At 39.9% G+C, this 26,812-nt stretch overlaps 1 protein-coding gene across 1 annotated transcript; it reads left to right on the top strand.

Annotated features, from left to right (window-relative positions):
* The first annotated feature begins 21 nt into the window (after window positions 1-21).
* Window positions 22-26,235, top strand: ppp1r14bb (protein phosphatase 1, regulatory (inhibitor) subunit 14Bb). Its single transcript, XM_053629262.1, has 4 exons — window positions 22-875; window positions 24,395-24,478; window positions 24,585-24,617; window positions 25,667-26,235. The coding sequence occupies exons 1-4, from the start codon at window positions 678-680 to the stop codon at window positions 25,733-25,735; spliced, it is 384 nt and encodes a 127-aa protein (XP_053485237.1). The 5' UTR covers window positions 22-677; the 3' UTR covers window positions 25,736-26,235.
* The last annotated feature ends 577 nt before the right edge of the window (window positions 26,236-26,812 follow it).

The following is a 26,812-nucleotide window of genomic DNA, read 5'->3' as shown; positions in this document are numbered from 1 at the left end:
AATGTCAATGTTAAAGAGGTCAGATTCAGGTGTAACATTGCATTAATTAGCTGCATTAATAACTGTGTCAGTGGAAGGATAGTAAGACAAACGTGTGTGTGTGTGTGTGTGTAGAGGGGGTTACGCACAGTGATCTACAGCAGCAGCCAGAAGAGGAAGAGAGCGGGGAGAGAGAGGAGGGGAAAAGGAAGGACAAAACGACCGGGGAGAAGAAAAGAGGAGGAATAGAGGACTGTTTGTTTTCACTTTATGCTGATTTGAATAACGTTAAGGAGAAGAGCAAGTCGATTTACAAAGTCCACGCACAGGATTTGCACCAGTTTTGCATGAAGAAACGCAGCAGAGAGAGAGAGAGAGAGAGAGAGAGAAACCCTGAGTGTGTGTGTGTGAGTGTGTGTGAGTGTGTGTGTTCTTCTCAGTTCCCAAACCGACACGTGTTGAACTTCACTCTACTTCATCTAGAGTGAACGAGCTTCAGTTATTCATAATCCGATCTAACTCCTCAATCAGGAGCTGGGTTTCAGCTGTGTGTGTGTGTGTGTGTGTTTACTGAGACGGACGCAGACACATTTTCGTCTTCACGTGGCGTTTTTCAGTCCCACTGAACTGATCAACACGGCGAGGAAAAGCCCAGAGCAGAGTTTCCTCCCGCTGCTCTTTGTAAACGCGATCGGACTATGGCAGCGGTAACAACCCCGGAGTCGAGCCCTCAGCCCCGGGTCTACTTCCAAACTCCCCCCGGTACCGAACAGACCGAGACCCCGGCCCGGAAACAAGGCAGAGTTACGGTCAAATACGACCGGAAAGAGCTGAGGAAGAGACTGAATTTGGAGGAGTGGATCATCGACCAACTCACAGATTTATACGACTGTGAGGTGAGTGATCGAGTCCGATCCACGCGATTCATTACTAATCTATAGATCCGCCTGCCATGCTAGTGGAGATGCTCAAGTGGTGATGTGTGTAGTCTAAATATGGACTTATCTCAGGGAATCTAACGCTCGTGTAGTTTAGCTGGACTGAGTTTGTGCTAATCAAGTCCAATCTATACCTCATTCACAAGCCTAGAGATACACTGTAGCTCCCTGCCTGCGCGCGCGACCTGTGTGTGTGTGTGTGTGTGTTTAAGCAACGGTGTGTCTCTGACCCACATTCTATTCCTGGAAGAGGGTTTTAAAGTCGTTTAGGAGATCTAAAGATCATATTAGTTTTTGTTAAAACACTTTATTTATTCCTACATGGAGAGTGTAGAGAGTGCAGTCAGACCGTTCACACTGGGTTTTTTTTTTTAATGTCATATTTGGGAAACTGCTGTCAGCAGACGACTGCTTCTCAGACTATGGGTCATTTTTTTTGCGTTTCGGACTCTCTGACACTCAGTGAAGTGAAGCAAATGCAAGTTTCCAAAAGTCATTCATGTACACTGGTTTGTGACTTCCTGACAAGGGGGAGAGGGATTTAACTGAGTTCAATCAGATCAGAGGCCCTGAACAGGCTCAGAGAGACAGATCATCTCCTGCTCATTAGAACAAAAGAACTCTGCATGTGGCTCATAACCCACTCCCTTTCCCTTACCTCCCTCCCTTCTTCCCTCACTCACTCACTCCATCTCTCCTCACTGTCCTGGCCGTCCGACAACCCCCCCCCCACTGCTTCCCCGCCCTCCCCCCACATCACCGGCACGGAAACCTCACACTTCTTCCTAAAGTCTCCCTCTGGAGTTACTTTACAAAGTAGCTACTCTCTGAATAAAACTTCCCCAGCTTTTTACACAATAACACACAATGCACTGGGACTCTGGTATCAGCTCGTAAACGTATTAATAACAAACTAACTGTAGCGTTCGCTTTTAAAGGGGCAGCGTGGCATAGTCACAGATTACAGCATACTACTGTACTAAATAGTAGGCTGTACTGTATGGGCACTATTTTTACACACAACACGGCATACTGCTGTACTAAATACCAGGCTGTACTGTATGGGCACTATTTTTACACACAACACGGCATACTGCTGTACTAAATACTAGGCTGTATTGTATGGGCACTATTTTTACACACAACACGGCATACTACTGTACTAAATAGTAGGTGTACTGTATGGGCACTATTTTTACACACAACACGGCATACTACTGTACTAAATAGTAGGTGTACTGCATGGGCACTATTTTTACACACAACACAACATACTACTGTACTAAATAGTAGGTGTACTGTATGGGCACTTTTTACACACAACACGGCATACTACTGTACTAAATAGTAGGCTGTACTGTATGGGCACTATTTTTACACACAACACGGCATACTGCTGTACTAAATAGTAGGCTGTACTGTATGGGCACTATTTTTACACACAACACGGCATACTGCTGTACTAAATAGTAGGCTGTACTGTATGGGCACTATTTTTACACACAATACAGCATACTACTGTACTAAGTAGTAGGTGTACTGTATGGGAACTATTTTTACACACAACACGGCATACTACTGTACTAAATAGTAGGTGTACTGTATGGGCACTATTTTTACACACAACACGGCATATTACTGTACTAAATAGTAGGTGTACTGCATGGGCACTATTTTTACACACAACACAACATACTACTGTACTAAATAGTAGGTGTACTGTATGGGCACTTTTTACACACAACACGGCATACTACTGTACTAAATAGTAGGCTGTACTGTATGGGCACTATTTTTACACACAACACGGCATACTACTGTACTAAATAGTAGGTGTACTGTATGGGCACTATTTTTACACACAACACGGCATACTACTGTACTAAATAGTAGGCTGTACTGTATGGGCACTATTTTTACACACAACACGGCATACTACTGTACTAAATAGTAGGCTGTACTGTATGGGCACTATTTTTACACACAACACGGCATACTACTGTACTAAATAGTAGGTGTACTGTATGGGCACTATTTTTACACACAACACAACATACTACTGTACTAAATAGTAGGTGTACTGTATGGGCACTATTTTTACACACAACACGGCATACTACTGTACTAAATAGTAGGTGTACTGTATGGGCACTATTTTCTTTTGTTAAAAAAATTCACAAAAATACTCATGGATATCAAACAATTGCAAACACAACACAAGTTTATTAAAAAAAATCTTTGTTAAATATATGTGTGCCACAATTATTGGCACCCTTTTAGTGCTACCTCCCTTTGCCAAGATAACAGCTCTGAGTCTTCTCCTATATTGCCTGATTATGTTGGAGAATACATGGCAAGGGATCTGAGACCATTCCTCCATATAGAATCTCTCCAGATCCTTCAAATTTTGAGGTCCACGCTGGTGGACTCTCTTCTTCAGTTCACCCCACAGGTTTTCTATGGATTTCAAGTCAGGGGACTGGGATGGCCATGGCAGGATCTTGATTTTGTGGTCAGAAAACCATTTTTGTGTTGATTTTGATGTATGTTTTGGATCATTGTCCTACTGGAATATCCAAACATGGCCCCTTTTAAGCTTTCTGGCAGAGACAATCAGGTTTTTATTTAATATTTCTAGATGTGATAGAGTCCAGGATGCCATGTATCTTAGCAAAATGTCCAGGTCCTCTGGCAGAAAAACAGCCCCAAAAACATTAAAGAGCCACCACCATATTTAACCGTGGGCATGAGATACTTTCTCATATGGCTACCTCTCTGTGTGTGCCAAAACCACCTCTGGTGTTTATTGCCAAAATGTTCTATTTTGGTCTCATCTGACCATAGAACCCGATCCCATTTGAAGTTCCAGTAGTGTCTGGCAGACTGAAGATGCTTGAGTTTGTTTTTGGATGAGAGTACAGGCTTGTTTCTTGAAACCCTTCCAAACAAATTGTGGTGATGTAGGTGACTTCAGATTGTAGTTTTGTTGACTTTGTGACCCCAAGACACAACTAACTTCGGCAATTCTCCAGCCATGATCCTTAGATTTTTTGGCCACTCGAACCATCCACTTCACAGTGCATTGAGACAATATAGACACACGTCGAATTCCAGTTTGATTTATAACATTTCCAGTTAACTGGAACTTCTTAATTATTGCCCTGATGGTGGAAATGGGCATTTTCAATGCTTTTGCTATTTCCTTATAGCCACTTCCCATTTAGTGAAGCTCAACAACCTTTTGCCACACATCACAGTTATATTCCTTGGTCTTACCCATTGTTATGAATGACTGGCTATTTGGCCTATGTGTGTGTTACATACTTATACCCCTGTTAAACAGGAAGTCATGGTTGAAAAATTTCCTGTTCCTAGTCATCCAGGTGTACAAAAAAAAGTAAAATATCAATGGGTATATACTTCAAATATATTTTTCTCATATGAATTGATAGGGGTGCCAATAGTTGTTGCACACCTATATTTAACAAAGATATTTTTTGGATAAACCTATGTTGTGTTTGCAGTTGTTTGATATCCATGAGAGCAGATAATTTTTGTGTTTTTTTTTAAACAAAAGATCAAAAGGTTAAACCATAAAGACTATTTTTCACAGCTGTCTTTGCTCATATTTACCAAGGGTGCCAATATTAGTGGAGGGCACTGTAGGTGCTAAAGACAGCATACTGCTTGTGCTAAATAGTAGCCTATACTATATGGACACGATACAGCACTGTACTATACTAAACAGTATACTATGTATCTCTAACCGTGTTATACAACACCATATACTACCATACATATATACAGAGAGGGAACTACATAGTGACTGTTTTTATGTTGGAAACAAAGTTGTATGATACAAACATACTAAATAGTAAGCTGAACTGTATGGTCACTACATTTTACATGCAAAACAGCATGCTACCCTCATACTTCACTACTAAATAATACGCCTATGTATATAGCCACATACTACTGTACTAAATAGTATGCATTATAATCTAAATAGTAAATTCAGTATCATCACTGTGGCTGTGTTTAAGTCTACATACTACTGGGCTAAATAGTGTACTGTAGGGTCACTGAGCCTATGCCCAAAATTGTATATTACTGTTTTAAATAGTATACTGTATAATCACTGTAACTCTGTCCAAAACTGCATATTACCATACTTAATAGTATACTGTATCATTTTTATGGTTTTATACAAAGCCACATGCTACCATAATCACCATGACATGACTGCATACTCCTGTATTAAGTAGTATGTAAAAAAGTATTGTAGTATAATGGGCCAGGTGGCAGGAACGGACACCGAGAGAAGAGGGGGAAAAAGTGATAGGATGAATAGGGTGATATAAAGATAATGGAGGAGAAGAAAGGAACAAGGAAGAGGGCAATCTGAGCAAGTGTGACGATAGGCAAACTCACTCGACAACACGTGCGAGTTTGCTTTGACACGTGGTCCTTCTGTACACAATGAGGCAGGACAAACACTGCAGTAATTTATGGAGGAAAATTTATGTAATGGACCGCTATGTTGTTCAGGCAATGGTTGCATTTAGTTAGGAAAGCAAAGCAAGTGTGTGTGTGTGTGTGTGTGTGTGTGTGTGTGAGAAAGAGAGAGAGAGCATGTGTAAAAAGAGAGACAATTCTGATAGTAGTACAGAGAGGTGGAAAACGCAGATGTCAAGAAATAAGCAGATGATCACTGACAAACAGCCAAACCATGAGCAAGAGATGGAAAAGGACAGCCGCGGTTTTAACCTCTGGCACAAGAATTGCACATAATAAAGCACAAGAATTGCACATAATATTTCCTAAGGACCCCCCCCCACACACACACACATACACATACACATACACAAACAGCTTCACACTTTGGTTATAGCCTATCATATAGCAACATGATTCACTGCAAGCTTCTCCCATACACCAGTATTGATCTATTTGGCCTCAAGTCCAGAATGACATCACCAAGATGGGTCAGTTGTTTTCATGTAATGGCCTTTGACCACATTAATGTAACAAGGTTCATCTCTTTCTTGTATCTTTCAGATTTAGTTTAGCATGAATCAGCAAATTCTTTCCATAAGAGGTGTGGGGCTGTAACACACACTTGGAGCGGTTATTATTATGCTCATAAGCATCTGTCAGATTCTAAAGAAACATAGCGTAGTCAAAGCATAGGAATGCATATACCTAGTTCTAGTGTGACATATCATGCAATTTTAAACTCTTGAAAATTTAGAATAATAAAGTGGTTGTTTGAAATGCCTGAGAACATCTCTACACTTTGACATGAATTTAAAAAAGTTAGAATCTATAAATATGCATATTGGAAACAACCTGATGTCCTCCTGGCATTGCTAACAGCTACCAGACTAGTTATCCCCTATCTTTTGTCACGGGTAAGTGTATTTTCAGGACCAGAGACTCCGTTTTATCGTATTTATCGTGATTTATTTAGTGAAGCCTGTCCAAATATACCATAACAACATACTTAACATTAACGATGGTTAAGTTAGCTAGTTAGTTAGCTTCGCATACAGACCCTGGGGTTAAAAGTGTTCAGGTACCACACTGTTATTTTCTAATAATTTTGTATCAAATGAAGGTATCATTTTAGCTCATACGCAAGGATCCACCATTAATCTTTATTTTTATTTTTATATTATTTTACTTTTTCTTTTTTTTTGTTTTACAGAAGTACTCGCTAAAATAAAACAAACAATAGAAACCATCACAGAACTTCTAATTGTTTCCACTACAAATACCATTACAAACCATCAGCCAACCATTAAAACCATTACTGGTCCTTAATGGTATCCACTAGACATAACATGCCACCAATAGGCAACAAATTACCAGTAGAGACCCACAGGGACCATTACAGTTTCCATTAAAACCATTACAGTTCCGATTATAACCATTAAAACCATTAATTTCTATGGTGGTTTCTTTTGTTATTTTTTTTTCAGCAGGGCTGAGTGTGAATTTGAGCCAAACAAGAATTAGCTCTTCAAAAAATCCCATTATTAAATTCAGAGGTGTGTCACAGTCTAGAGAAAACAACATAATATAGATTTTTCTGTGAGACCCATGAATCAGGATCTTGACCATTGACTAAACACAGTCACACACTACATTCACACTGAAGTCATGAGACTGTTGTGACCTCTGCATCTATCCTTTAACATCGTGGAATCTCCCGCCTGATACACTTGCGCACACACACACACACGCACTCACACTCACACACGCACTCATGCCAATCTAGCATTTTCTGTCATGCTCACACCTTTGTGTATGTTTGTGTGTGTGTGTGTGTGTGTGTGTGTGTGTGTGTGTATGTTAATGGAGCAGGTTTAGACCTGCCTTTCCCAGGCTTTGCAGTCAGCATACTCACTGGGAATTGCTGTGCTGAATTTATCAGCACTTTTGCCTGATAACATTTGCAGAAATATCACATGATGGAATATTCAAAATCATGTCTTGGAAATAAGTTCCTGTGTTATTGTAATGGTCGTTGTCTCTTACACTTCCTGTTCAGTCAAAACAAGCCCCGTAAAGAGGAAGCCCTTCTTATTATTAAGGGAACAAAGCCTGATGCTTAATGTGATTCTCACTTACCTTCAGCAGTGGCAGATTCCTCACTGTCCTCCATTCAAATGAGCAATACATTATGGAGAAAGTGCACAATGTACAGATTTCTGTTCTATACCTATATCTACATCTACTGCCCTGTACAGGAGTGATTTATTTTTGTTCTAGTCAGCTATACATCATTATGGATTAGGTTCCTGTTCGATCACCAGGTGCTCACAGCTCACAAACTCTTACAGCAGCTTAAGCAAAAAGCAAACGAAACAGCCTATTATAAATAGCTTAATATATGTCTATATTTGAGTACTGACATTATTTTGGATGTTGACTGTATGCATGTCATTTTGAATGAACATTTTATGCATACAGTGAGTTCTATGTGTACGGCTTAACTGTTATATCTGTGTAATAATAAAATGACTAACTTTAAATTACTACAGACAGCTTAATAAACAGAAAGCTCTCTCTCTATCCCTCTCACACACTCTTTCTTACACACACACACACACACACACACAAAGAGCCGAAGTGTCAGAACATCGTCATTTGTTGCGTCATTTGTTGCGTCATTTGTCATCATCATTTGTTGAGGCAGCTTTAAATAAATGAACAGGCTAATCTGCATCTCTCTTTAATTGTAATCTAGTCTTAATGTTATAATCTGATCATGTCCTTATCTCAGTAATTCAGCAGAACGGAGCATATTTACTTGAGGAAGGTTGGGATGTGTGTGCTTTTACACGTCTGTGTACAGTCTTCAAGAATCACCTCAGATCAGGCCACATAATAAATATACTGATCTTCATTATTAATAAATATACTCATAAATGTACCGCCATTACACGCTCACAGCATATACTACTTTTATATTTCATTATTTTTATTCATTAAATACAGGAACCTACAAACCACCACACTGCACCTTCTGTGATGCAAGATTATTACATGGTAGAATCCTAAGTGAGCAACACTTGTTTTGTGGACATTCCACAACATTGAATACACGTATAAACAGATCAAACGTTTCCCATGTTTTTTAATAAAGAAAAATTGTATTTGTTTGCAATTTGCTGTGGTATAAGCGATGTGATGTTACAGGAGAAATAATCAGCTTGAGGTGGGGTCGTAATAGCATCCCAAGACCCTGGCGTTGATTATTTTCCTATAAGAGCACATGCTGTTGTGCTTATTCCTTATTTATGTCATTAATCCCCATGAAGTTAGTATTTGATGTGACTGAATCACATCACATCACTGAATGCAGATTCCATATTCAAACACTACCATTATAAAGACTTAATAAATACTTAATATACTTATTAAATACTTAGCTTTGAGCTCACGTTGCTGCTCTTTTAAATACATGCATAGTGTGAACTATGTCAGTTTGTACAGGACTTGATTTTCTTGTGACTTTTTTCTTGTGGTGAAAACTGCTTGAATTGGTGAAATTGCAATCGCACGAAATTGTTTTGCATGCTCCTTCGCAGTGATGTTTGTTGGTAAATAAGACCTTTTAGCTGTACTCATGTTCGACACACGTGAAGCAAAGCGGGCTTTTGGCTGAATGCATGTTGTGATGAAGTCACATGATGCATCTTGGCCCAAATCTGTAGAAAACCTGTGGTCATTTTGAAGAATTGCAGGCTCCTCGGAATATATTGTGGCGTTTGCTTGATTTTGCGTTAATTTCTGTGACGGCAAAATCGCGAAATCCTGGAGGGACTGAGTATATGTAGGTGCTATAGTAAAACTGTGACATTAATTGCTTGTTCATAAGACTTTGGTATGAGTGTTAAAGCAGCACATGGGCATTCATGTGGAGATAAACAGAGTTTAAACACCCAGTTGGACTACAGCTCGTCCAGGTCTACAGGCTGGACTCTGCAGCATGCTGTGTCATTCTGTCTTTTCCCAGAAGGACTCGGGAAGAGTAAAAAGCTTTGTGTGGTGAGGAGTCTCCGAGCCCAGTGGCTCTGTTGGAAATAGCTGTTCTCTCAGTCCAAATGCTTTATTCAGCAAGAGGCACAGAGCAGACAGTCTTGAGGAGACACACAGACTGCCTGGTTTGATAACGTGGCGTATCGTCACTATAGTTCTGTGCCCTATGACCCTAAGAGCTTTAAGGAATACCCGATTGTTTTACAAAGTCATTTCTGCCTACTGCGTCAGTAGCATATGAGTGATTATCGCTAACAATTTCAACATGTTTTTTTTATTCTTTACTAAGAAACAATACCAGAAGACGTGCTTACTCAAAACTAGATAAATCAATAAATGTGTATTATATTTTTGTAGAATGCTTTCAGTCAAAGTTATTTGTAAATTTCAGAGCTGACAATAGCTGACACACTGTTTTTAAAGGGAAGAATTTGTGATTGTGTTACGCATAGATACAGTAAAACCTAAAAAGCCCAGGTTAACAAAAACAACATTTTTTTTTACTGTATTGCTCCAGTGTTTGAAAGCTGGATCTAATTGCATAATAGTAAGAAGTTCTGTCTGGTCTGTCTCATCTTAAGACTTTTATTGTGAGTGTAATGCTTATAGTTAGATTTCATTAATGATGGAATTCAATAACTGCCCCAAGACTTGATTTCTCAGTGCAGGGAAACATGTTGAAATGTGTGTTTGCGATAATCACACAAACGCAGTGTTACTTCTTGGCATTGTAAACGAGACCTTGAGCTTCAGAAAGGAGTTTGGAAATTATTCCAGAGTAAAATGGGGTGTAGCTGGTTTTGTTTATGTTTTGACGAGGTCAAGTTGTGTTATTGTGTTATTGAAGCATGTAGTGGTAGTGGAAACTGTCTTACTCACTTCATAATTATGTTCATTGTGAAAGCCTGGAGTTCATTCACCATCCAGGCAGCTTCTCAGATTCTAGTTTCAACAATCTCACAAGGAAACAGCAGGAATGAAATGCTTTAATGCGTCATTCATCCCTCGGCCCTGCTCTCCTTCTCTGCACCATTTCTCCCCTGAAACCTTGATAGTTTGAAGACAATCTTTCCCCATGTTTATGTCAACCAATTAAAACCACAAGTCCAGGGTTTGAGGCTTCCCGTGGGTCACAGGGCAGTAGTAAACACCCTCACTGTTTTTAATCAAACCCAGGTGCTTTCACTGGCTGAAAGAACCTTGAGGAAATTACTGTTAGAAACCTGTACAAATTAGTGAGAGCAGAGCAGAGGAGGACAGCACCCGTCTTCTATTTAAACTTCAACGTGGTCCACGTGTAGATTAAACCTCTCGAATTACACCGAACAATGGGTCTCATTTATCAAGCTCATATATATGCAGTGGGAGAAATAAGTATTGGATGCATCAACATTTGTTTCAGTAAATATATTTCCAATGAGGCTATTCACATGAAGTTTTCACCAGACATCAGTATTAACTCAAGGAATCCAGACATATAACGAATTCACAACATTAAAGTCCATAAACAAAGTTATGTGTAATAAAGTGGAATGACACAGGAAAAAAGTATTGAACAGGCTAAGAAAAAGCAGTTCTCCAAGGCAAGGTAAGGCAAGGAACCAGCTGAAATCCGTAAGTAATTATATACCTCATATCTGTGCAAATTAATATCAGCTGGGTTAGTAAATTGATGGTCTATAAAAAGGCTTTTCGTTACCAAGCTGTCACACAAGAAACATCTCATTATGGGTAAAAGCAAAGAACTCTCCCAAGACATTCGCAACCTTATTGTTGTGAAACATATTGTTGGAATCAGAAATAGACGTATTTCAAAACTTCTGAATCCTCCAGTAAGCACCATTGGGGCCATTATCCACAAGTGGAAGCAACATCACTCCGTCATCAACTGGCCACGCACAGGAGCTCCTCGCAAGATTTCTGACAAGGGAGTCAGAAGAATAGTCAGAAGAGTCGCCCAAGAGCCAAGGACCACTCGGAAAGAGCTCCAGAAACACTTGGAGGCAGCAGGTACCATCGTCACAGAAAACAATAGGCAATGCACTCCACTGCTCACGCTCACCCCACAAGACTCCATTACTAAACAAAAGGCATGTCAAAGCTCATTTAAAGTTTGCTACAACTCATTTGGACAAGCCTATGAAATACTGGGAGAGTGTAGTCTGGTCAGACGAGAGCAAAATTGAACTTTTTGGCTGTCACACTACACACCCTGTTTAGAGAAGAAATGGCACTGCACATCACCCTAAAAACACTATACCAACAGTGAAGTTTGGAGGTGGAAGCATCATGGTGTGGGGCTGTTTTTCATTGCATGTTACTGGCAGACTGCATATAATTGAAGGAACGATGAATGGAGCCCTTTACCGGGAGATTCTTGAGAAGAATCTGCTGCCATCCACCAGGATGATGAAGATGAGAAGTGTCTTGAAGCTGTCATTAAAAACAAACGCTTCTCCACTAAGTAATAAATAATTTTCAGTTAGCGTGTTCAATACTTTTTTCCTGTGCCATTCCACTTTATTACACATAACTTCATTTATGGACTTTAATGTTGTGAATTCTTTATATTTGCTGATTTCTTGAGTTAATACTGATGTCTGGTGAAAAGTTCATATGAGTAGCCTCATTGGAAATATATTTACTGAAAAAAATGTTGCCGCGTCCAATACTGATTTCCCCCACTGTATATTTTGCACATTCTGAGATGCTTTTCTCCTCACCATGGTTGTTAAGAGTGTTTATTTGAGTTAACGTCTCCATCCTGTCAGCTCGAACCAGTCTAGCCATTCTCTCCTCACCTCTCTGATCAACAAGGTGGTTTGCACATGCAGAAGCGCTGCTCACAAGATGCATATTGTTTTTTCATCTGTTCTGTCTTAACCCTAGAGACTTTTGATCATGAAAATCACAAGAGATCAGCAGTTTCTGAAATACTCAAACAAGCCTCTCTGGCACCAACAACCATGTCATGGTCAAAGTCACTGAGATCATATTTTCCCCCATTTTGATGTTTGAAGTGAACATTAACTGAAGCTCTTGACCTGTATCTGCATGATTTATGCATTGCACTGCTGCCACATGATTGGCTGACTGGATAACTGTATTGTAGTGACCCAGTGAGTGTATCTATGTATCCAATGTACATGTATATATAATATGCATTACACCCAGGTCAATGTCTCAGATCCCTCTCTCAGATCCCCTTGGCCCCCAGCTAACCCAGATTCAATTTCCTGAGTTGTCCTGATGTGATGGCTAGACGTTTAATTAAATTCAGTAGTGGTTGTTGGCCATCAATTACACAGCATGAAGCAAATGAAGCAAAGTGACCATGGGATTCTTCATTTCAGTATGGCCATCCTAGACTGGAGGGCTTCAGGCCTTTTAAATGATTTCTTTTGCTCTCAAAAAAAGCCTTTGTTTAAGATCCAAGGCTTGATTTATTGTTCGCTCTAACAAAGAGCTAGTCAGTGCGTTTTGCTCATTGCCTGTTCAGTCAGGCTCACTGGAATCATGATTTAACTGCAGTTCATCGTGTAAGATCACTTATCTTCATTAAGCCTCCCAGTGTACTACAGGCACCCCTCCATTCATCCCATCATCCTGCTCTCTCATGCTCAACATTCTTTTATTTATTCTGTTATGTTACCCCTTTGGTTTTTGATGAGCAGGAAATAGGGACTTAACCCCATAGTGGCCTGCTGAGGGAGTGTGTACGTGTGTGTGTGTGTGTGTGTGTGTGTGTGTGTGATGGCGGACTGTAGCTATAGAAACTCTTACCATGTGAAAGGCCCTCATGTGGACTGAGAACTTGCTTCTGTAATCGGCACAATCAAAGTCTTGTCTCAGGTGAATAAATTAGACTACATGATGCGTTGACACTTTTTTGCATTTCAAGGGTAGTCTTTCTTATTAACATTGTCATAACTGACACATGGAGGTTCTTCAGAAGGGTTCAATGCATTTATTCAACTCTGCCTCTATCTATTGCATCTGTAGAGTAGGTGTGATTACCACTGATAAGAATTTCAGTGTTTCTCTGCTGTGGGCAAAAGAGTAGAAGCCCTGTTTATTCAAAACGTCTGAGGGCAACAGTTACTGAATATTTAAATTCATACCTATATAGCATTAACTAAAAACTACAGCTGTTACAGTCTACAATAAAAGTCTAAGGAAAGTCTTATTTCAAGTGGTTGTTAGGTTCTCAGGTTTATCTAACTTTCCCACTCCGAAGCAATACATTAAAAAGTACTTAATTTTTTCAAGTTTAGGTTTAGGGATATCTGTGAACGATCAACTTATGTTCTTAATACATACAATTCATGAGAGATTTACAAAAAAATATATTTTCACATACATATTAATGATAGAAGCGCTGGGCAGTAGTAGCTCAGTGGTTAAGACATTGGACTACTGATCAGAAGGTTGTAAGGTCAAGCCCCAGCACTGCCAAGTTTCCACTGTTGGGCCCTTGAGTAAGGCCTTTAACCCTCAGCTGCTCAGTTGTATAAATGGGATAAATGTAAGTCACTCTGGATAAGGGTGTCTGCTAAATGCCATAAAATGTTAGACTGCCCTTAGGCTTTGATTGTAAGTAGGTTCCAAGTCAACATGATTTCAAATCATTCCTAAGCATGTATCTCTACTGTATATACTGTAAGTGATTGTATACTACAGACATAACAAATAGACTTTAAGTTGAAAAACACTGCCGTTTTCCTTTAACAGAAAGCGAGGATATACCTGATTATTTTCTCTCTCTGGGGGACGGAAAGCGGTCTGTCTCTACTCACCGGGCATTTGTGTGTTATTCTTCAGTGTGCCGAGGCCTGATAAGCCAGTGTGTGTGATGAGAGACAGCAGGCAGTGACCAATACAGTCCTCCTCCACCTTCCTGCATTGCTACACTACAGTTATGATATTACACCAACATCCTTTTAAAGTGCCACAGGCCTCAATCGATGATAAGGCCGTGATAAAGTGACAATTTTTTCCGAAAGTCTGAAATTGCAAAACGGTACAAGCAGCAAAGGTTAGATCGAGTGAATTTAAGATCGAGAAAGGCACATGATGAGTAAGTATAAAGATGATTTTATAAGATATATAAACAGAGAGGGAGTAGGAAGGGGAAAAATGTGTACTCCCACTGTTTTTCCACTGGCAGCTGTGCATCGGATTGGTGAATGCCATAGCTGTATCTCATATCATCTACTTGTGTACTAGTCTAAATAATTTATGAGTCCAGTGTTCATGTTGAGAAATATAAACAAATGGTGCACTATATATGCAGAATAAATGAAATGTGGCGCAAGAGACGCTTTCTGGACTAACCTGTACCATCATGCACCACAGAATGGCAGGGGCTGTAGCGGATTTCATGCAGAACCATGAGCTAGTTCGTCTGAAATGTCACTTCTGTATCCATCTCCTAACTGTAACTGCTGAAAACATCATTCATCCATCCATTCATCCATTTACCATACTGCTTATCCTACACAGGGTTGTGGGGGAACCTGGAGCCTATCCCACAGAACTTATGCACAAGGCAGGGGACACCCTTGACACACACACATCCACACACTACAGACAATCAGCCTACAATGCATGACTTTGGACTGGGGGAGGAAACCGGAGTACCTGGAGGAAACCCCTGAAACACGGGGAGAACAGGCAAACTCCACACACACAGGGCGGAGGAAATATTCTAGTCCCCAACCCCAGGGGTGCGAGGCAAACATGCCGACCACTAAGCCCCCCCCCCCCCCCCCCCCCGTGAAAACATCAAAGTACAGCAAATGTTGTTGGTTAAGTTTAGTAAGCTTGCATCAGCTAGCGCTAAACCCATTCCAGCACTGTTGTTTACATGATGTGTGCTTTTACCGTCACGTCCCTTGAGTAGAAAAACCGTTTGAATATTAATGAGCCTCTCAAATCCACTGATGTTCTAAACATATGTTCTATGTTTAATCTTCTAGATCTTTTAGTACTAGGTAAATGATTTGACACACAGTTCATGACCCACCTCATTTGCAGTTCAGTAGTACTAATGAAATTGCAGTACACATAGGTTTATAATTAGGATTTTGTTCATTATCACAGGTCTCACATGTCACTTGAGTAGGAAAATGTCTCATTTCAGGCATCTCTCATTAGCTAGCATACACACACACACACACACACACATACACACAAGTCTCTGTTCCTACAATACATGTACCGGATATATGAAGGCTTCTCGAGTGTGACTGCTTTAAGATCCTTGAAACCAGCAGTAAAGCTATGAAACTATGTCCAGCATCATGATTCTGGTCATGGCTATGGGATTTACTCATGCAGCAGTTTAGTTACACAGTCATTAACATACTCGTTTACTCACACACTTACTCACACACACAGACCTTTTAACTGTGAAAATGCACTGTTGCAATTGATATGAACATCCTGTTTCAGCTTATTGTCTGGCTTGTGAGTTTATATTGACTGGGACGGATGCGAGTATCAAGTTTTGACTTGTGAGTTTGTTCCTAATTATTTGAAATAATGTCGAGATGTAGCAATATGTCAACCAGTTAAGCAACTCTGTACAAGTTTGTGTAAGTCTGGAGAGGAAGAGAAGTGATTAGCTAAAGAGATAGTAGGTCAGCCTGGATTTTTGGCTCTGATCTTTATCTTCCCACTTCCTACTTCCTGTTTTAACATAATCACCCTCTTTCCGTCTTTCTCTCTTTTATCTCAGTACCAGCAATTATTAAATTCAAAATTATAGGTATTTTAGGTTTTTGGCAGAAGAGTAGTATTTAATCACATGGTAAATGCTGTGAACATATAAATAAAGCGTTATTTAAAAAATAAAATAATAATAATAATAATAACAATAATAATAAATTAAATATAAAAACCTATTACTAGAAATGCTCAAATTGTTCGCTAGACAATAAACAATGTTCTCTGAGGAAAAAGTATTAAAAGATATAATGCACAATGACAACTTATTATAAACATTCTCAACATTACTGTGTTCCATTACCGAAAATAGTTACTAATACACAGTAAAATCCCTAGTGTTGAATTTACACCCAGAGTGTTTATTTGAGTTTATTTGAGGACTTATATAGACACTGTAGGGTGTAAAGTCAACACTGTGGGTGTTAAATCAACACTGGTGATTTTGCTGTGTAGATTGCGGATTAAAGCTTTCATAGGTGGATAATGATGCAATGAAAATGTAATGGTGAAGTGGATAATTTAACTATCAATGAACTCATTGAAAGAAAGATTCCATTCCATCCATCTTTTATACCACTTATCCTTCCTTCAGGGTCACAGGGAAACCTGGAGACTATCCCAGGGAGCATCGTGCACAAGGCGGGGTACACCCTGGACAGGGTGCCAATCCATCGCAGGGCACACTCACATACACACTCACACACCCATTCATACACTACGGACACTTTGGACATGCCAATCAGCCTACCATGCATGTTTTTGGACTGGGGGAGGAAACCGGAGTACCCGGAGGAAACCCCCGCTGCACGGGGACCACATGCAAACTCCGCACACACAGGGCCACGGTGGGAATCGAATCCCCGACCTTGGAACTGTAAGGCGAACGTGCTAACCACTAAACCAGAATAAGATGATGATGATTATTATTATTGTTACTATTAATATTATTATTATTGGCTACATGCAGTTCTGTGCTAGACAGTCACAAGCATCTGTTTGCGTATGTATAAAGAGGAAGTAGATCAAACCATATCAGACACATGTCTCAAAAACGTCTGAAATGAAAAACTCTGAAAATCAGGAGGGGTTCGTAGCTATTTTCAAGCTGCCCATCAAACAAATTGGAGCGGCACGTATTGACATGGATATTGCAGTTTTTGATAATTCACCTCACTTGGGCTGCATGTAAATGTCTCGGGATTGTTGAGCAAGCGACTTTCAAAATGTAGTTAGCTATTTTAATGAGCTCTGCAGTCCCTAAGTACTGACTCTATAAAAACAGCTCCATCGTTTTTGATGTCCTCCAGTTAACCCTCAAGAATATCCTGATGGACTAGAAATATAACTCCACTACACAGCTGATAATCATTTAAATCTTTACACTACTTAAATAAGAAGGAACAACGCTTCAACCTTGCTTCTGGGAAATGTAGTTCAAACCATGGCTAGTTGTAGCCACTCAGCATTAGCTTTTGGATATCATCTTCTCAAATCGGGACACGTCTCCTGACAGCTCCCACGCTTTCACACTGCTGGTTGAATCTCTGTTTTGGAGAGTGGGGTTTTTTTTTCCTTCTTGAGACTTCTGATGCCTTCTATTTTGACCTTCTGAAGTATGTTAAGGAAACATAAACTAGTCTTTAGCTCTCTCCTTCAACTGTGTTCATCTGTCCTGTGACTTGGCATGAGCACCAGTTTGGAAAGATAAGATGACTTCACATGTGATGGACAAAGCACATGCCTATCATATTGCTTAGCTGTCATGTGAGAGGAAAGACTCTGCTATGAATAAAGGGGGAGTAATATTAGGTTAAAAAAAAAATTGTGGCTGGAAGTTGAGCATTGGATATGTCTCATGAGAGTGACTTTTCTACCCTGCAGCAACACAGAGAATATATATGTATATATCTAACTATATATGTGGACTAAATATATTCTTGTAATTTGATGGAGGTTATTTTAAGAATAGACGATGTTGGAGGACGATGTGGCAGAGTGTTACATGCGCTACTGCCTTGTAGACAGAAAACCTAGACAGTCTTTACAGGATTTCACTTCGTATTTTTAATGATTTTGCTGCGTCTTTTTTAAAAATTTGAGATGCAGTTTGCAAAGGTTCTGTGTTGTTGTTGTTGTTGTTGTTGTTGTTGTTTTTGCGGTAAACTACTTGAATTGGCGAAATTATTTTGCACGGTCTTTCACAGTGATGTTTGTCGGTGAATGAGACGTTTTAGCTGTACTCATGTTTGATGCATGTTTATCGAAGAGGGCTTTGGTTGAATGTGTGTTGCGATGATGTCACATGAATATTGTGGTGTTTCCTTGATTTTGCGTTAATTTATGTGATCGCAAAATCCTCGAAGGACTGCCTAGTGCATTCATTCATGCTTGCTCAATAATCTTCAAGCTCAAGTCTGATGAGACCAAGATAAACATTTGGTTCAGATGGTGTCAAGCGTGTGTGGCGGCAACCAGCTGAGGAGTACAAAGACAAATGTGTCTTGCCTTCAGTCAAGCATGGTGGTGGGAGTGTCATGGTCTGGGGCTGCATGAGTGCTGCCGGCACTGGGGAGCTACAGTTCATTGAGGGAACCATGAATGCCAACATGTACTGTGACATACTGAAGCAGAGCATGATCAGTATGCAGTATTCCAGCATGATAACGACCCCAAACACACCTCCAAGACGACCACTGCCTTACCAAAGAAGCTGAGGGTGAATGTGATGGACTGGCCAAGCATGTCTCCAGACCTAAACCCTATTGAGCATCTGTGGGGCATCCTCAAACGGAAGGTAGAAGAGCACAAGGTCTCTAACATCCACCAGCTCCGTGATGTCATCATGGAGGAGTGGAAGAGGACTCCAGTGGCAACCTGTGAAGCTCTGGTGAACTCCATGCCCAAGAGGGTTAAGGCAGTGCTGGAAAATAATGGTGGCCACACAAAATATTGACACTTTGGGCCCAATTTGGACATTTTCACTTAGGGGTGTACTCACTTTTGTTGCCAGCGGTTTAGACATTAATGGCTGTGTGTTGAGTTATTTTGAGGGGACAGTAAATTTACACTGTTACACAAGCTGTACGCTCACTACTTTACATTGTAGCAAAGTGTCATTTCTTCAGTGTTGTCACATGAAAAGATATAATCAAATATTTACAAAAATGTGAGGGGTGTACTCACTTTTGTGAGATACTGTGTATGTATATATATATATATATATATATATATACATATATATATATATATATATATATATATATATATATACACATTTCAATTCATGCACACTGTATATAATGCAAATTATGCTTATGAAGATTTTGTTTTGTGGTTCTATATGGTTACCCAGACTGTCCTGGATATTTATAGTAATGTGCTACACTTGTCATTCCTCAGAAATAGTAGGTTTGTACACTGCTCTGGCCTTCAACTATTGCACTTTATACTTTATACAGTATGTACTGCATTCAGAGCAACTGTTTTGTCTTGTGGGTCATATTATGGTGCTGTAGACATGATCTTTTGTCATGCTGTCTGTGTGTATACAGAAGGGATGTCAACAATTACTGAACTGGAACATAGACTTGACATTGAATCATTTGGTGTTTCTGTAACATCAGACATTTTGAACTTGGTTCCATGTTGCTATTTAGTACAGAGCTGCCTAGCAGCAGAAGGCCCTTGGGGAATACTTAAGAGTGTGTGTGTGTGTGTGTGTGTGTGTGTGTGTGCGTGTTGCGGAAGTTTGTCTCAGAGCCTGCACACAGCAGCCAGTTATTATCCCTCCTCTTCCTCTGTGATGAAAGAAGTCATGTGATGTGGGGGTCAGATGAGTGCAGGAGCTGAGATTGACCCTCCCTCATACTGTCAGGTCACACTCAGAGTGAGTGCATGCTGCCTGGAGCGCACACACACACACACAACACAGACTTTCAGACACACACATGGAGACCAACGCACATTTGCTTTAGCAAACTCTGTACTGATTAGCCTGTTAGCACACATGCTAACACACCCCTACTGACTCATATAACAGCTAACTGGAACATTTTTCCCCCAGTCATTCTGAGCCACACTAACACTAAGTGAATCACACAAGATGATGCACATATACACACATAATTACGTGCCACACTCACATTTGGCTTTGGCCATGCAGTGTAGTTTCCTGTCCTCCGGCAGTAAATATGTGTATTGGAATTTCGTAGAATCTGGAAAGACACGAATTACAATGAATTTCTGGTACAGAATTCATTTATTTCATGAGGAATTGAACAACTTTCGTGAATAATTTCAAGTGTTTTTAGTCAAATCATTTTATATTCTGAGTTCCTTCTCTTTCTCTCTCTCTCTCTCGCTCTCTCTCTCTCTCTTTTTGGGCATCTGTCATGTTTGAAGTTAGGTTGATCAAGCAGCTCAGTAGCTTGTTAGCTAACTATCCTGTTTGTCTTCACCATCTGGGGAATTCTTCTGTGAGTCAGACCGTATGATCTGATCAAGTTCTGCGTTGCCGGAAGAAACACATGGGATCGGTTGAGAGAGTCAAATCATAGGAGTGGAGAAATTGTTAGGGCTTCATTCGTTTTCTGGATGGATGGGCAATGTATAGTTTCATCAAGCGTCAAAGTGACAGAAAAACAAGCGGCATTGTAATTCCTCGGTTCTATTCGAATGAGGTCAATTTCATGCGGTGAAGAGATCAATCCAAACGGTTAGCTTAAATACTTACTCGGACCGATCCTTTGGCACGTGGGGTATAATGTTTCTTCAGTTCCCTATTCGCAATTTTAGTTTCCACCTGCAGTCAGTTCCCATTTACTAATGTGCAAAAATGAAAGAAAAAAAATAGAAGCATGGTTTCATCTTATAAACTCTCACTGAATGTGTATAGGGACATCCATCCATCCATTTTAAATACCGCTTATCCTACACAGGGTCACGGAGAACCTGGAGCCGATCTTAGGGAGCTCAGGGCACACCCTGGACGGGGTGTCAACTTGCCAACGCAGGGCACAATCGCACGCACATTCACACACTACAGACACTTTGGAGATTCCAGTCAGACTACAACACATGTTGTACAACACATGAGTACCTGGAGGAAACCCCCAATGCACAGGGAGAACATGCAAACTCTGCACACAGAGGGCGGAGTCGGGATTGGAACCCCCAAACCTCTAAGCTAACATGTAACATGTGCATTATTTCATTTGTGTAAGGTTAACTAGTAAGGTTTGAAAAGCTGTGCATTGTAAAACTACTACTGTTTCTCATTCTCAAAACGAATTGGAGAGTAGCCATCACTACTTGTTAGTTTCTAGGGTAGGGTTAGTTTCTGTGTTTCTAATTAGCATATGTAATTCAGAGAAATCGAGGGAAATTAGGAACAGAGCCATATTGTGGCAGTATCAGTGTACAACTCTGTTCTTGAGTGAAAGGTCGTTTGTGTGAAGAGTGACTGCTTGTGTGTGTGTGTGTGTGTGTGTGTGTGTGTATGTGTATGAGTGAGAGAGATTTGGGTAGGGGGCAGTTAGGCAGGTGCAATGACAGCTGGTGTGGGCAGCCCAAACCGAGGGGGAGGAAGAGAGGAACGAGTGAACATGGCAGTGGAAAAGAGGACGTGCGAGTGCCGCCAGCGGCACTTCCAACCAGATTTAATTTTCCACTGCAGACCACGACCAGTGTTTTTAAGCATCAAGGACATTTTAAGGTTCATTACAGCAGTGTAGCTGGATTTTTTACTCTTTTAGTGTTGACTGGATGTGCCGTCGAGTAACTATTCAGTATCGACAATGGGGTTGTGTGTGTAATGTGCATGTGTGTGTGTGTGAGAAAGAGAGAGCGAAGGGGTGGATGGGGTGGGCTGAAGAAAGGAGGAGGACTATTAACTAGCCTTCATTGAACAACACTTTATGGAAAGGAAAAGAATAAAAGCAGTGGAGGGAGGAGAGAGAGGAGAGAAAGTGCAGCATGTAATTTGGGTTTGGCGTTTCCAGTCGTGTGCGCTATTTTTACACCCTGACACGAAGCGTACATCTAAACTACACATTCAACAGGCAGATTACAGCGCGATGAAACTACTAGGACAAATGAAACATGGACATGAAATAGAAGGGAAAACGAAAACTGTATTAGGAAGGATGAGCTAATAGCCGTAGGCCGGGCTGGAGACAGCAGACGTGAGGACGAGGCGAGCCAAGTGAGAGGAATGGAAAACACACACAGAGCCAGTGACTTTTCACCATTTTTTTCCAAACCCATCTGTTTCATGCCCAGCAGTTCCCAACAGGCATTTATCTGTATGTGCAAATTTCACTGAATCAACCATATTAAACACAGCAGTAAAAGGAAATCACTGTATTGCGTGAGCAAAAGCGTAAAATCAAATTAAGCTTGATTGTGTCTTACAAAGATTTGCTATGCATCCTTGAAGGTATTAGTGGAGTAAGAAGGCTCGGAGAAAGGAACGTTAAGGCTAAACTGAAGCGTCGCTCACACACATTAATCTGTCAGTTCTGCTCTATAGTCTGAGCCGAGCCTTGGGGAGGTCTTATGTCTTATGGAGCCTGTCTTATGTCAGATTACGTTTTGTGGTTAGATCAAGTGGCATAAACATGAGCCTACATGAGCTAATGTTAGTTTCCAGCTCTTATCAACATTTCTGTTCAGCCTGTTCATATACAGTAGCTAGTTGTTGGGAACCCAAAAAGCAAAGCATTTGGATTCTGCAAGAAAATTGTAAAGTTTTACTCACCATTAGCTGCATTTAAATCTGTCCCAGATTGAACTGTTTGCTCTTTTTATAGGGGAGGTAAGACCGTAGACAGAGGCCTTGGTGGAAAGTTCAGTCTACCAACTTATTTAGTCTACCAAAATCACTTTGTTTGTGACTTATTGATTTATTAGAACACAGATTCTGCCAGTTAATTAAAAAAAATTGATAAATAAAAGAGCAAGACGTTGGTCCATCTTCCCAAAGCACTGTGGTGCCAAAAATGCATAAACTGTTTGAGAATGTGAAGTGATGCTTTGCTTCAGTTTTAAAATGGATGATTGTTGTTCTAATACCACAAATGTAGGCTATAGTTTTGTCTGATGTTTGTCTGATAATCTCTGTATGGAGCTTTAGTCAAGTCCTAAATATTTTTATTGTCGTATTTAGAAATGTAATAATGTTTTTTTTTTTTTTGACAGTTTCATTAATAAAAACAAAATCAAATGCAGCTTAGCTAAAGCTAGATAAATGGCTAATGCTAGCTGTCAATGTGTAATTATATGTTTGAACTGTTTGGCTCTATGGTGTGGTAACATATTTAATTATTTATAGTGAAACTAGGTGAAACAAACATATTTCCATATAAATATAATCTTATAAAGTACAATGTGGTAGTAAAGGTTTTTTTTTCTCTTTTTTTTCAAAGTACACTAACTAGGATTCTAATGTATGCAAAATGTATAAAAGAGTGATGTTAAGTTTTCATGTAGATTATATGTCCAAATATGTTTGTGGACACCTGACCATCACACCAATATGTGGTTCTTCCACAAACCGTTGCCACAAAGTTGGAAGCGAACAATTGAATAGAATTTCTTTGTATGCTGTAGAATTACAGTTTCCCTTTACTGGAAGTAAAGGGTCCAAACCTGTTTCAGCATGACAATCCCCCTGTACACAAAGCGAGATCCATGAAGACATGGTTTGCCAAGTTTGTAGTGGCCTGCATAGGTCGCTCACTAAAGCTCTTGTGGGTGGCTGAATGAGCAGAAATCCCCACAGCCATGTTCCATAATCCAGTGTAAAGCCTTCGTGGAAGAGTGGAGGTTATTATAACAGCAAAGAGACTCTACATCTGGAATAGGATATTCAAAAGGCACATGAGTGTTATGGTCAGATGTCCACAAACTTTTGGCCATATAGTGTATTACATTTTACATGTCGAAAAAACCGCCCAACAACTGCAGGCTACACTGTAAAGTTAATGTTGCATGTTATGCTTGAACACCTTCGTAATAGTGTCCTCTTGTGGTGAGCAGGTGGTACTACACTGTTTTTGTAGCAAAGATGATTTAATCCTCCATGGGATTTCATCACTTATACATGTGTATTTACATAGGGTAAGCCTGTCATTTTTGTTTTTGCACAAATCACAAGTGCAGAACTTACCAATGTGTCCCTTTCATTTGTGTATGTGCTACAGGAGGAGGCGATTCCTGAACTGGAGATAGATGTGGATGAGCTATTGGACATGCAGAATGATGAGGACCGTGCTGCACGTGTTAAGGTTCTGCGACTCACATCCTCTACCTGCTTTTTCATTTGTACTATTTTACAGTGCTTTCAGGAAGGATTATTTTTAACAACTGAATATTTCTTCTGTTCTTTCACAGGATCTGCTGGTGGACTGTTACAAACCTACTGAAGTAAGCACCCTTTTCACCAACAAGTGTATATATATATATATATATATATATATATATATATATATATATATATAGTTGAATTAACTGATGAAATCTACTTATTTACTCATACTTAAGTTGGACCCTCTGATAGATTTTAGTTCGCATTAATGATCTATAAAAAATCTCCATTTACTGTGACAGAAAGCGTGGGTGCTGCATTAGCACATCTTTTAAGCAAAGAGCTCAAAACACCTGTACAACTGTCAGTCATTGTTGATTTACATGTTGATTGGCTCAAAAAGAAGACTGCAATGCTCCTGCACAAAACGTGTCAAGGTTGGCTTGTCTGAACCAGTCATTTAAATATTTATTTTTTGGTATTTTCCATCTCTACCGCGCCACCAAATGTCATTGCCCAACAGTTTGAATACCTCTGGTCCAGGTTAAAAAATGCTAACATAACAACTAGATTAGAAAAGAGCAACAACGGATTAATTTAGAATAAGGGAAACGGAAGAATATATATATGTGATTATTATCCTCTTCTTACAAAGCTTCTAATGCAGCACATCATGTGTGATGTGTGTAATGCAGCAGTAGGTGGTTTTTGGAAAGAGTAGATTACGCTGTAGTTACAGCATTAAGGTGCATCGCACCACCATAAAGCATATTAAGTTTAAACATGCATACAAAATAAAAACCCTTTTTTAATTATGAGTAAATCTGAATAAAATAATTTATTAGATGAATAAAAAAAATAAAAAAAGAACAGACCCAATCTGTCTGGGCTACTGATTTTCCACCCTGCAACAATAAAGTATTTAATGAGAAAACTTAAAAAATGACTTACTTGATACAGTGAGTAATAATGACAATTGACATTTCACAATACATCAAAAAGTATATCATTATTGCAATATTTGCAGTATTTGTCATATAAAATTCTAATTTGTCAGCATTTTAATAACTTCAGTGAGTATATGCCTGTATACACAACCAGCCTTTTGTGCGAATCTTTTGAAAAGCTGTTAATCTTTTGTCCGTCGTTCTTCCTGTTCTCCCTGCAGGACTTTGTAGTCGAGTTGCTTGACAAAATCCGCGGCATGCAGAAGCTCAGCACACCTCAGAAGAAATGATGCACCTGCAGCCTCGGCTCCTCCTCCTAACCCTTCCCCAGCCAATCGCAGCTTCTTCCTCTGCTTCACCAGGTGCTCAACCAATCACGTGAGGTAGAGGGGGAAGTGAGGTGACTGGGGAATCTAGCCAATCAGATTCTTATAAGCAGGGCTTATTTTTGTTTTCTTCATTTTTTTGACTTTATGGTATATTATTTTTTTTTCTAAAAGGGGAAAAGATTTCATTGTGTTTTGAAGCATTTGTAGAAATCCTAGCAATATATTTCTACGCATACATTTTTTAGATGTTAGGTGACTGTGTGAATTTTTTTTGCTCTGATGCAATACTGTATGAGTGTCCCCAGTGGACAATATAAACGTGCTGTTTGTAGTTCTCTGAAAATGTTATGACCCTTACTGCGATATAGTTTGTTTGAAAGAGATGAGATATACTCTGCCTTGTCCATTAAAAAAAAAATCCTTAATTTTATCTTGTTTTATTTAAAAAAAAAAAAAAAATCCATACAGCGTGAAAGGGCTTTGGAAGGGAATGATGATGTAGATCTGTATGTTGATGTGGGTGAGGGTGAGGTAGATGGTGGTGGAAAACTGGAGCTTTTTTTTGAGACATGCAAACCCACATACATAGAAACACACGTTTATAAACACGCACGCAGACAGACGGGCGTCACCCCCCTCAGGGATCAGTGGGAACATGTACCATACACCACAGCTGTGGTTATTAGTCCCCACACTCACACACAGATGTGCGTGATGGCATGTGGAGCGCAGAGGGAGTTGACAGCATACTGGAGGGTCTCGTGGCTTGCCACAAGGTCTGCCAGTTTGTAAGATCCCAATTAATGCTTTCATTTGATTTTGCTAAATCATCTTACCCAGAAAGCTATCTGCTTCCTTTCTGATAGCTGATCAAACACAACCATAATAGGGCTAATCACATATTCCATGCCTGCCATTCAATATACACAAACAGCCTCTTAAAGGGTATGACATGTTATCTTGTAATGACTGTTAATTATTAACTCCACATGATTGGGAGTTAAATACAAGAAAGAGAATCCTTCTAACCACAGCTCC

This window comes from Ictalurus furcatus, chromosome 7, assembly GCF_023375685.1.
Source record: "Ictalurus furcatus strain D&B chromosome 7, Billie_1.0, whole genome shotgun sequence".
Classification (NCBI taxonomy): domain Eukaryota; kingdom Metazoa; phylum Chordata; class Actinopteri; order Siluriformes; family Ictaluridae; genus Ictalurus; species Ictalurus furcatus.
The sequence above is the reverse complement of the archived record's forward strand: the minus strand, read 5'-3'. Positions and strand labels throughout refer to the sequence as shown.

Excerpts from the sequence above, each read along its gene's own strand:
- ppp1r14bb (XM_053629262.1), top strand. The coding sequence starts at position 678 with ATGGCAGCGGTAACAACCCCGGAGTCGAGCCCTCAGCCCCGGGTCTAC. Across the intron at positions 24,479-24,584 it reads ACCGTGCTGCACGTGTTAAG|GATCTGCTGGTGGACTGTTA; the intron begins GTTCTGCGACTC and ends GTTCTTTCACAG. Across the intron at positions 24,618-25,666 it reads ACTGTTACAAACCTACTGAA|GACTTTGTAGTCGAGTTGCT; the intron begins GTAAGCACCCTT and ends TTCTCCCTGCAG.